Genomic DNA, 12423 nt, shown 5'->3' with positions numbered 1-12423 from the left:
GAGAGAGAGAGAGAGGTGACAGGAAGAGAAGGATATGGATTATTTTGTGTCCTTATTGTTGTATGAAAGTTAAGGCCACTGTGTAGTTGGGGAAAAGTGTGTGTTTATATTCATTTATTATATTCATTCTATTTTGATTGGACAAGCAGCATTCCAAGAGTGCACTTACAACAACAGCACAGAGACATTCCACTGTTTGTATCACTCAACTTGTTTGGGTTTTGCTTAAAAGAAATATTTTTTGCGTTTGTTAAACATTACTACTGATATTCAGCATGATAATCAGTTCTATACTGCTGTGTATTTAAAATGATGGAGCAAAGATAATCAAAATACTTATTAATCTATTTAATATTTTAGTCAAAATTGCAATAACCACACATGCAGTTGCCAACAGTATGAAGAGAAGTGGCACCTCAGTGGTTAAGATTTTGGAGAAAAGTTAAAATCCCTGCTGTGAATGTGAGCATGGTCGTTAACCTTTAACTGATCAGCTCTAATAAGAAAATTGTCAGCTGCTCAGGATAAGGGTGTCTGCCAAATGCTGTGAATGTAAGACCTCATAAATGTTAATATTTAATCTAAAAAAACTTTGCACTTAGTATCTGATTACCCGTGCTTAAGATCTTTTCTTTTACTTCAAGATGTGTTAAGCAGACTTTCACTCACACACCACACCATGACGAACAACAATCACCAGGGACTGAAGCTGAAGCGGGAGGTAGGGTTAATTAGTGCCGTATCTCTGGTCGCAGGCACTATGATAGGATCGGGGATCTTCATGTCTCCTCAGTTTGTGATGTCCAATGTTGGAAGCCCTGGAGCGAGCTTGATCATCTGGGCTGTTTGTGGCTTGGTGACTCTATGTGCTGCGCTCACTTATGCAGAGCTTGGCACCATGTTCAGAGAATCTGGAGGTGAATTTATCTATGTCCTGAGAATCTATGGACCATTACCTGCATTTTTTGTGGCATTCACTTTCATAATTGTGTTGAAGCCAGCAGGTATTGCAGCTGTTGCCTTGAGTTTAGCTCAGTATGCAGTTGCTCCTTTCTATTCAGGCTGCATGCCACCTACATTGGTGGTGAAATGTATAGCAGTGGTGTCCATTTTTGTGGTGGCTACTGTCAATATGATGAATGTTCGCTTTGCCATGACAATTCAGGTTATTTTCCTGGTGGCCAAAGTTGTGGGTCTGATGGTGATTGTTATTGGTGGAATAGTTACCATGGCCCAGAATGGTCTGGGAAACCTTGGAACACCAGACATTGCCTTTGAAGGCACAACTTTGGAACTAAGTACCATTGGAATGGCTCTATATCAGGGACTCTGGTCCTTTGCGGGATGGTTCAATTTAAACTTTGTGCTTGAAGAAGTCAAAAAGCCAGAGGTAAGATTTTGTGTTGATATAATATCCCACTTAACACTGTATAATTAATATTGTATATACCCTCAATGTTTTTGTAAATATATTTTATTCATGACAAGTATTCCCCCCACAAGAGTGTTAAAATATCACATATATTTACTTCAGTTCCATTTTACTTGTATAGAACTCTTAATAATAAACAGTATGTGGTCATACAGCAGCTTTATACAAACTGGATGTAGGCTTAGAGCTCTAAGGTAGCAGCAAAAAAAGAAAGAAACCATGTTATTTCTGAATCAGACACTGAAATAATTAACTCTCAATAGCACATGAAAAGAGTCTGAATTGGTATATTTGAGGTGACGTACACTGTTGATTAGACTTAAAACTAGCTAAGTGATATCTTTTGCAGTCTAAGTATTAACAGAAGAGAACCTGCTTCCAATTAACTAAAGGAAAAATCGAAAGATACATTTCCCAATGTACTCACGTGGTTGACTGTAGAATCTAGTCTAAAACATTTTAGCCACTTTTAGTAAATTTAGCTGCTTTTTTATAGCAGTATATAAGTCTAAAGTGTAAAGGGAAATCATTTATTTATTTAAAGAAGCATCAGCAAATACTGTAATTTTACTGAATTTTACATAATATTCATTTGTGAAAGGTGAATCTTCCCCGGGCGTTAATGATTGCCATCCCATTGGTAACAGTCCTCTACTTGCTGGTCAATATCAGTTATCTGGTCGTCTTGACTCCTAGAGAGATGATGACGTCCAGTGCTGTAGCAGTTACCTGGGGGTAGGTCATCACAGGTTTGCACTCACTAAAGGTAATGCTTACAATAATATTACTAATAAATGAATAAATAAAATGATCTTGTCTCTATGAACAGTAATAAGGTGCTGGGCAGTTGGGGCTGGGTGATGTCTATTGCAGCAGCATTATCTTCCTTTGGCACATTAAACGGATCATTTTTTGGTGGGGGACGAATTTGCTTTGTGGCTGCTCGAGAGGGTCACATGGTAAGTTGTTTTGTTATGGAAACATGGATGGCTCCAAAAAAGGTAAAACAGTATTAATTAAATTCGAAGACAGAATAATCCAAATTATAAAATATCAAATCATGGTAAAAAAAAAAGTATTGGTGGGGGATGAATTTGCTTTGTGGCTGCCCAAGAGGGACACATCGTATGTAAAAAAATAAATGTTTTTTTTTTCTTACTTTGTACACTTTTTGATCTTAATGCCTCTCTAATTTGTGCTTATGCATCAAGCACACCTTAAATGTCTGACCTAAGATATTTCTTCCTTCATGTTTTCTTGCACTTTCAGCCTAGTATCCTGTCTATGGCCCATGTGCGGCACCTCACTCCCTCTCCAGCTCTTACTTTTACCACCATCATTGCTTTTATTGTGCTCATTCCTGGAGACTTCCAGAATATAATCAACTTCTTTAGGTATGCATAGCATAACATTTTCAGCTTCACTGTCAGTAAAAGCATATTAAAAGCATTTTGGTGTCCACTTAAAGGGTACGAAATATATTTTATAGCGTATGATTTATCTAGATCGAACTGTTCAAAGCTGTTCAAAGCTGCCTCTAAATAAAGTTAGTGAGCAGTAATGTTCTGAGTATATTGAATAATGTACAATAATGTTATTGAACCCTTGTTAAATATAAAATATAAACTATATGACTGATATGAATGGAAACATAATAAGAGCTGCTCATCCATGATAAGAACTCTGTCACACAGTTTGGCTAAACTTCATTACCCTTGAATGGCAACAATACAAAGAGGGTTTTATTTTGTTATTCACCTGTTTCTCTAATTACACTTTGACCTTCAGCTTTACATCCTGGTTCTTCTATGGAGTTACCATATCAGGATTACTCTATATAAAAATCAAAAAGTTGGATCTTCCCCGTGCATATAAGGTGAGAGAGATTAGAAATACTTTAATTCTTATTAAAATTGATGGATATTAAAGATTTTTTTTTTTTTAAGTTACAAGAATACCTACTATTTCTATACACAATCACAGTCAATCAGTTATTTTAATTCCCCCTTTACTCATTCATGCAATCATTCAGGACGCCACTCATGTGGCAGTGAAACAATGCCAAAATGTCTTAAGATATAGATGAAGAGCTTAATGTTAATGTTCACATCGAACATGAAATTGACAGAAAAATATGTTCTTACTCAATTACACAGTTGCACGATTTCTCCTCTGAGATATAAGGAACAACAAACTCTTAAATTAATGGCTATTTTATAAGGGGAAAGGGAAAGGAAAAAGACATAACATATTCAGTCATTTTGGCATGTGTATTTTTTTAAGTAAATACTAGTATTTAAAAGAAAAAAATTTGTTGTTTATTTTGTATAAAGTTTTAGAAGGAAAAGCAGAAGAAAAATAAATTTAAAAATGTGTGTATGGTTTTTCCAGGTACCTATTTTTGTCCCCATTCTGGTGTTTCTGGTGGCTGTGTTCCTGGTTCTAGCACCCATTATTGACAAGCCTCAGCTCGAGTACTTATATGTGACTCTCTTCATCCTAAGTGGAGCTTTGGTTTATTTTCCATTCATTCACTTCAAACTGTGTCCAGGCCTGCTGGACAAACTCACAGTGTTCCTGCAGCTCTTCCTGGAGGTGGCGCCAGCTGATAAAAATGTATAAAACACCACATCTTTTGTGCTAGATTAATTAATAACTATGTGCATTATTGTACAGCATTAACACTATAATGATGCACATTTAAAGCCTGTTTTAGCTTGCCTTCTTGCAAGTTTATAAAATGTGTTGGTTTGTGGAATCTCTAGAAAGAATGCACACTGGTCAAAAAACATTTTTCTTTTTTTTTTTTCTTTTTTGCTTTTAATATATAAAAACATACAATAAACAGTAGAAACGATAGATAGTAGAAATAAATAATAATAAAACATAAGCTGTAATGTGTTTTTAAATGTTACTTCATTATATGAAAACACGATATTGTATTCGCAGCTATTTTTGTATGTAGAGAATATGTGTACAAAAAAGAAAATGATAAAAACGTTTCTAATAAGCTGGTCTTATTGTAATTGTAAATTAAACTCACCCACTGCTTTCACTTTATAGCCACAAGATCACTTTTTAAAGCAAAAGAAAATTGCAAATAAACAAGAAAGGAAACACTTGTTCTTTTGGGCCTTTAAAGAAAAGTTTATTTACTTCCCACATTTCCATGAAGCCCAGCAGGATCCTAATCAAGCAAACAAACAAAAAAACACAGAGGAGTTATTATAATCGAGTATAAAGCTCAAGTTTGTTACATTTTGGGTGTTTCTTCAAAGATCAACCAGAAAGAGTTATGATTTTACAGTAGGTTGATTCGTCCCTGCTAAAGGGTTGATTATTTGAAGCAAACTATCAGTAGATGACGTCTGTGTTGACAAGCATATGGTAATAAAGAAGATTTGTTAGTGTTGTATACTGTAGCCACCATTTGTTATGACAACAATAAACTCCCACGCACCATACAGGCGCAGTGAAGAGCTGTCACCGCCACATGGCGCAATCCATCAACTGACCACTGCTCGTCATCGTAAGGATGGGAGGCACCTTCTCTAATCTCGCGAGATTTTATACAATTTGAAGGAATTGAAGGAAAATAAAATCCGTAAATAGCCATAAAACAAGCTTCTATTTATCCATTCGGAAAATATTGGCAAATGTTAAAATCACAATTCTAGTACACTAAAGTTGTAGTGTATGTGTGTGATTGTTGCTACATTTATGTTTAATGTAAAAATTTGCTCACAAAACAAACACAACACAACATAGTCAATTCAATTTGTTTACGCATTAAAAACAAATATTCCATTGGAGGCTAAAATAAATAATCAGGAATACCCTAATAAATAACATAATTAAAGTTTTTCATCTAAATGCTGTAGATGTTCATTTTTAAAAAATAATCATCTTGTGAAATATTTATTATAATGAAAAATTCTTGACTTTTTTTTCCAGTTCAGCCTGTCCACTAACTTTGCGAGAACAAATACGCATGCGCAAAACAAACTCCGCGCCCGTGCAACTCTAGTCCTCGTGGCGAAAGAATAAACCCCACCCTCCGTGTGGGTTCAACCAATCAGATTACGTGTTTAAAACCATGAAGTCATCGTACCATTCGCTATTGGAGAGCTATATTAAGAAAGCAGCGAGGTTGCTTTATAAAGAAGTTCTGCCCGGCAGCTGCTCAGGAACACGCTGTGGTCAGATCTGGGGAAGAAGTGGCTTTGTTCACTATAGTAAAGGACGGCGTGAATTAAACACTGATTTCTATCTCAGAAGGTTGTGTAGTGGTTCCATTTGTAGTATCTGACCGAACTAGTACAATATGGCTGCTATAAGAAAGAAGCTGGTGGTAGTCGGGGACGGCGCGTGCGGCAAGACGTGTCTCCTGATCGTCTTCAGCAAGGACGAGTTCCCTGAGGTTTACGTGCCCACGGTGTTTGAGAACTACGTGGCGGACATTGAGGTGGACAGCAAGCAGGTGGAGCTGGCTTTGTGGGACACGGCCGGTCAGGAGGACTACGACCGGCTTCGACCACTCTCCTATCCGGACACGGATGTAATACTCATGTGCTTCTCTGTGGACAGCCCTGACTCCCTGGAGAACATCCCTGAGAAATGGGTTCCCGAGGTCAAACACTTCTGCCCTAACGTGCCCATAATACTGGTGGCCAACAAGAAGGACTTGCGCAACGACGAGAACGTGCGCAACGAGCTGGCGCGCATGAAGCAGGAGCCGGTGAAGGGTGAGGACGGGCGCGCCATGGCCGTGCGCATCGGTGCCTACGACTATCTGGAGTGTTCGGCCAAGACTAAAGACGGTGTGCGAGAGGTGTTCGAGACGGCCACACGCGCGGCGCTGCAGAAGCGCACGAGACCCGCCCCGATCTGCGGCCAGTGCTGCAAACTGCTCTAAAATGTCTCCTTTGATTTCTTCTGAAGAATTAAGGAACCTCGAGCAACCACGACGTGTCCTGCTCCACCGGCGCTGAACATACAAGCAGAACAGCAGCTGTTGCTGTAAAACAAAAAAAAAATGGGCTCGTCTCCTTTTTGTGAAGTGTCGAGCTGCTTTAAAAGGGAGAGGACACACACACACACACACACACACACACACACACACACACACTGAATTGTCCCTTTGCTCGTTGCATTGTGGGAACAGAGAACTTAGGGGGGGTGAATAGCAAACCCACTGCTCTTACGAGTCTGATTGTAGGGTTTCCAGCTATGAGCAACCTTCCTATATATTTATAGGGGACAACATTTAACCTCTCTGGATCTCCCTTCCATGACTAGACAGAGAAAGAAAGAGAAATGCATTGCTTACACTGTTACAACTGTTGCCACGCAGTCCTGCAGATGCTGCTTGAAGAAATGCATGTCGGACGTATGGAGTGGGGGATGTGGGTCGTCAGGGCTCAGGCCTGTGTTTTCATTGTGCTTTGCTCGAAAATTCGACTTGCTTCTAATCAAAGCCTGTGAAATATTTTATTTCATAAAGCTCCATTACAGTGCAGTCCAAATGTATATAATTTTTTAAATTATTGTTTTTTTTTTTTTTTTGCTAATCCCACTGCACTGAATGAAACTGCCATCTGTGTTTTTAAAACGAATGGGAAAAACAGCTTTGTACAAGCCCTTGTTTTTGTGTTCGATACCACCACAGGACACAGCTGAAGAGGAGATTTACAATAAATACATATTTTCCAATGTTTAATGTCTGTGGTACTTTTTAAGTTTGGTTTTATTTTATTTTTTTTTGTATGTTTCATGTGGTAAACTGTCAAGTTTACATAAACCCAGCAAGTATTTGACATGAATGAATGTTTTACAGAGAGAAAATCAAATAATGTAAATGTCTTATGTTTATGTTGACAGAAACCTTAAGGCTTCAGTGTTTTGTTTTGTTTTTTTTCCTTTCTTTGTTAAAATGTTGTGGTTTTTAACTGTATAACTGGTTCTACAAAAATAAAAAAAATTGGAAGTGAACTTAAACACGGGTGGGGTCAGATATTTTGTGCAACACACCATTTGAGCATCACCTAACAATCGTCTGTTATCTCACTGTTGTTGTTTTTACTTGTAAATGCATAGTTATGTTGTTTTAACAAAGCTAAAGAGGCCAACTGAAAAAAAACTTTCCCTAAAATTGTAAGGAATTTTCAATCTTTTATCATCTGTAATATCCATGAATAGTATACAATAATTATAAATGTTGAAGTGTGTAATGGCCTTGCTTTAGGGTTTATAATATTAAAACCTTTTTAAAGAAAGCACAAAATCCAAAGTGATTAAGAAGAACATTATGCAAATTATGGATTTGGGATAGCACATGATATTTGAGTATGCATCTATTTTTGGACAAGGCATGACGAACAACTAAACTGTCTTTTGTCTGCCCCTGCATTACAATAGCAGCATGTACACCTCATCTGTGTGCTAAGTCAAATATATGGTGTGCTATTGTGACTGAAATGTCCGATGTTTCAGTAAAATCGCCTGATGCTGTGAGATGTCTGGATTTTGATCCCCACACAATACACATTCCCTACAGACCTTTACACATCGGATTTAATCCGCTTTGAAAAGTTAAAGGTGATGCTTCTGCATTGCTAATTTGGTGAGCAGTTATCTGTGCTCACTCCACTCATTAGTACATGACAGTTCAGGGTTGCTCTTTAGATTATTTAGCATGCCCATGCTAGTTTAGCAAGCTTAAGGCCAAATCACAATGGCTTTGAGTATGTGGAAAACATTCTTGCAAAGTATGGAAGGGTGTCATCCTAATGATGCAACTAAGACAGATGACAATGCACTAACAATACAGAGCTGTTGATGATGCAGCGTTATAACCTAGAAATGCTTTAACGTTTGTATTGTTCTTGCCAGTCATTTTTCTATTTGTAAATGTGAAAATAATCGGACAGTCAGTAAAAGAAAGTGACAAACCGTACCCACCCTAAATAGGAAATGATAATCACTCATAATTTTACCTGTCTTTATTCATATTACAATAGCAAAAGGTTAGTTCATTTATTGGGAAGAGAAAAAAATTCCAAAAGGTTCTCTTTCTGATGCCAGTACTTTTTAAGATATATAGAATATAATAAGTTAGACATTATGGGACAATTTTTCATAGGAAAAATAATCAGCGATGGAATGGTATGATGCAACTTGATATCCGGAAGAGTCGCATTACTCCTACACCACAGCTATTTGCCAATATGCTCCAAACAAATTCATTCCTGTATTCATGTTATAACAGGTATGAACAGTTGCTCCTTCATCAGTCCCTTCTGTCACTTGAAGTTAATAAGACAAAAACAAAGCATGTTATTTTACAGGGATATGTGGAAAGTATACCTCATGGAAACTACCGGAAACCTTAAAGTTACAGCTTTGCATTAAATTGCTACATAAACCCAGCACTGGATAATCATGAAAAAAACATGTTTTTAGAGAAAACATCATATCAAAAGCAACATCTTTTAAAATTCTATTTATGTGTAAATTCTATTTATTTGTGTGTCTATTACTATAGAAAGGATAAGCTATAAGAACCATGCATTCAAATATTGTAATTTGTCAGCATATTGTAGGAACAACTGATGTAGAACTTCTGACCTATCAAAATCAAGAATTTAGCAGCACTGTGTTATCAAGACCAATGACTACCACTGTCATCACTACTAATTTATGCACATAACTTGATTCCTTGATAATGACTCCTCACAAGACTACATAACAGGCATGACGTACTAAACCTTTTGCACATTGACTTGATCTGAAGTTTGATATTTGCCATCCATGTCATTATTTGATTGGAACCTCTATGTAAAACGTCTTGTTGCTGGGCAAAATCTTGTTGAATTGAATTAAAAAAAAAAAGAAAGAAAGAAAAATAGATGACCTACTTAATGCTTTTGAGTGCCAGTTGACTGATCTATTATGCATCCTCCTATCAGTTATCAGTTAGAGCCTGTCAAGACTTTTAAAAACACACAGAGCTGCAGTCTTTATATTGTAAGTCGGATGATTGCTGCACTATTTTAATCAGCAGTATGATTTTTTTTTTAAAGAAATCGTTGCATTCTCTTGGGTAAATATACTGTAGCTGGAAAAATAAAGACTATCAAAGAGAAGAAGAGGCACATGGAAGGAACTCAGGGGAGGATGATGGGATAGCTTAAAGGGAAGTGTGTGGGTTGACTAGTTTGGTCAGAGAAAAGGGTGGATTTATTGATTTATATATGCGTTTTAACATTTTTTTGTGTCCTTTGTCTCAGGGCCATATGTCACTGGGGTACCAATCAAAGCAAATGGAAAAAATATAAGCTTCAAAAAGCTAGCCTGCGCATGAGATGTGCTTGATAAATATACTTGAGTATTGCAATTGTGGATATTGTGAACCTTAACAAACCTCAAAGATACACTACATACATCTTCATATGAAAAAATACATAAAGTACAAAAGGTGTGCAGTAGAGAGCAGAAAAAATACATTTAGTGCTTTTCACCAAGGGGGTACATCCACAATATAATGACTATTATCATTAATAATGGAACAAAAGCAGTAAACCAAAGATTGCGTTGTGTGTACTTTTCCGAAGGTCTGGTTTAACACAATGGCAGGATATGAGCAGTAAGGTTCAAACTTTCCCAAATCAGCTGCATGCACCAACAAATGACAGCTTTGCCTATCACCTAATATTACACAGGCAACCTGCAGGAAGCATTTAGAGATGAAACCTAAAATAAAAACCTGACGATTGACTATTGTTTTGAATCAGCAGCAACATAAAGGAAGTCTGACCACTTGATCTATATACTACATTAGTGAAGTTTTCCATAGAGTGCTTATACAGAATAGTTAAAGCAGTCTACAATCCTTATGTGTGCTCTAATGAAAAAAACAATGGCCACACTGCAGACTATAGCTATTCCAATTATTAACCACCAAACAAATCAATCTGATCCTTCAATAGTTATCATTGCTATATTATTGCTAGCTTTTTTTGCTTTTTTTCCCACAATGTTATTATACAGGCTCAGAGCTTAAACTTAGCACTGCACTAATCTTTAATAGATTATAAGGTATTTTAATTGAAGACACTGTATCTCCCTTAATTAGTTCCTTTTTTCCCCCCTACTTTCTAGTTAAGTTTGCAAGCAGCCGGTTTCTTGTAGCAAACCTAACTACTGCGCTTTATCCTGATAAGAATGTTGAAAAATCTGATGTCTACAACATATTTTTGGTCATAACACTTGAGAAAAAATATGTTTTGGTTGTTTTTGTGGTCATGCAGTTGTTAGTTCAAGTTTCATTCATTCAGTAATAATTTTCATAATTTTCTTCACTTTCACTGCCTGGATAAACGGCATGGATATAAAATTCTGCCTGAATTTTATCAGTCAGGTATTAAAAAACAACAACAAAACAAACAATAAACAGGTCCTCAATTATGGAACGTGACCCTAATTGATTTATGTTTTTGATTATGTGTGATTGTAAACTTTGTGACCTATGCAAATTATATTACTTTGTAAACAACTGATGACACTCTAGACTGTATCCATCCAGACAGCCCTCATATTCTGTTAGTCATAATTGTACAGGACTGGTAGCAAAAGACAGGAATCAGAGACATGCTTGAGTAAGCACTGGGATAGAAAAAGCTGGAAGACCTACTCCGCGTTCCCTGGTGGCTGGAAGTTTGAGGCAGTGTTCCGATGTGCTGTGCACTGGATAAACACTTCCTCCAGCCAAATCTGTGCTTTGAGGTCATCAACTTAATGAATGACTCACTTGGGAAGGTCTCCAAGCTTGTTTGTTTTTAGACCAAGAACAAGAACAGAGCAATGCCAGCCACCACTTTGTACTATTTTTTAAAATCCATTCCTGAATGCAAACGTGTGTGTTTGTGTGCAAAAGGATGGAAAGAGGAGCAAGATACACTAAAGCTGTGGTACATTTTTTGGTGAAGTGTTTATAACACTTTAAATAGAAAGGTTGTGAGTGTGGGATCTGGGGGTATTGAGTTTGGAATTTCCTGCTCTTTGTCCTGTGTTTAGGCAAGGTGTGATAGTGGGCAAATATGTACACGTGCCTATAGGGTCTACATGTGCATACCTTTATATGTGTGCTTAATTTTTTGTATTAAAATCATTTATCTGTGTGTATACAGTATGCTTTATTCTCAAGCACTGAAGTAATGTTTTGAGTATGGTCTTAATATTGATATAAAAATACAGTATATGGAAATAATATATAAAAAAATCAGGGCGTTTGTGTTTAACAACTAATAGTGACTCAGCATAATATGATAAACGTTTAGCCTACGACCAGTAAAGCACAGTAAACCTGTTTTCTATATACCCTATTATATTTTAAAGGATCTCTGATCTGCATCTATTTGTGTACAATTTTGGAAATATCTATTTTACAGTTTGTTCCTTAAAAGAGTGTCATGTGTTTCATGTGGGTGCAGCAAAATCGCTAGGGCATAGAGCTAGATTGCTAGGACAGTTTTATAGGATTGATTTACAAAAGGCTGAACATTCCCGAGATCTACACAGAGAAACTCAGTGACAGAGAAATCAAAAATGTCCTGTCTCATATACAGCACTGCTGATTAAAACACATAAGCCTGCAGACACATGACTAAACCTTGTTTCCATGTGCAAAAAAATTTAACAGTGATCTTTAATACCTCTTCTGTCTCACTGGAGGTGGAACAAGTTATCAGAGTCTGGGGAACTGCCAAAATGACCACAGGGCTGAAGGGGATGTTCTCTTGCCTGACTAGGATATCAAATACATGTTCTTTCTCTTTCTATTTATTTTAATGAATGATCAGTTTCAATTTACAGCAATGTGATAAAAAATCTATCCATATTATTAAATAGTACAAATAAGGGTGTTATGATTTAAAATGTTCACATGGCAAAACTATTAGTAGGTCACGTGACCTTACTTGTACACAGAACTA

At 36.8% G+C, this 12423-nt stretch overlaps 2 protein-coding genes across 2 annotated transcripts; both read left to right on the top strand.

The window, feature by feature from the left end:
* Positions 1-642: 642 nt before the first annotated feature.
* Positions 643-4486, top strand: LOC124390264 (b(0,+)-type amino acid transporter 1-like). The gene is made up of 6 exons (XM_046856096.1): positions 643-1390; positions 2034-2167; positions 2262-2391; positions 2702-2826; positions 3221-3308; positions 3824-4486. Exons 1-6 carry the CDS (start codon positions 680-682, stop codon positions 4052-4054), a joined length of 1419 nt encoding a protein of 472 aa, XP_046712052.1. The 5' UTR covers positions 643-679; the 3' UTR covers positions 4055-4486.
* Positions 4487-5581: 1095 nt separating this feature from the next.
* Positions 5582-7146, top strand: LOC124390266 (rho-related GTP-binding protein RhoB). Its single transcript, XM_046856097.1, has one exon. It carries the CDS (start codon positions 5757-5759, stop codon positions 6345-6347), a length of 591 nt encoding a protein of 196 aa, XP_046712053.1. The 5' UTR covers positions 5582-5756; the 3' UTR covers positions 6348-7146.
* The last annotated feature ends 5277 nt before the right edge of the window (positions 7147-12423 follow it).

The sequence above is a fragment of the Silurus meridionalis genome, chromosome 8, assembly GCF_014805685.1.
Source record: "Silurus meridionalis isolate SWU-2019-XX chromosome 8, ASM1480568v1, whole genome shotgun sequence".
Classification (NCBI taxonomy): domain Eukaryota; kingdom Metazoa; phylum Chordata; class Actinopteri; order Siluriformes; family Siluridae; genus Silurus; species Silurus meridionalis.
This window is presented reverse-complemented; position numbering and strand designations above follow the sequence as displayed.

Bases quoted from the DNA above. Each gene is read 5' to 3' on its own strand.
- LOC124390266 (XM_046856097.1), top strand. From the start codon at position 5,757: ATGGCTGCTATAAGAAAGAAGCTGGTGGTAGTCGGGGACGGCGCGTGC.
- LOC124390264 (XM_046856096.1), top strand. From the start codon at position 680: ATGACGAACAACAATCACCAGGGACTGAAGCTGAAGCGGGAGGTAGGG. The intron at 2,168-2,261 runs GTAGGTCATCAC...CTCTATGAACAG, and splicing joins GCTGTAGCAGTTACCTGGGG to TAATAAGGTGCTGGGCAGTT. The intron at 2,392-2,701 runs GTAAGTTGTTTT...TTGCACTTTCAG, and splicing joins CTGCTCGAGAGGGTCACATG to CCTAGTATCCTGTCTATGGC.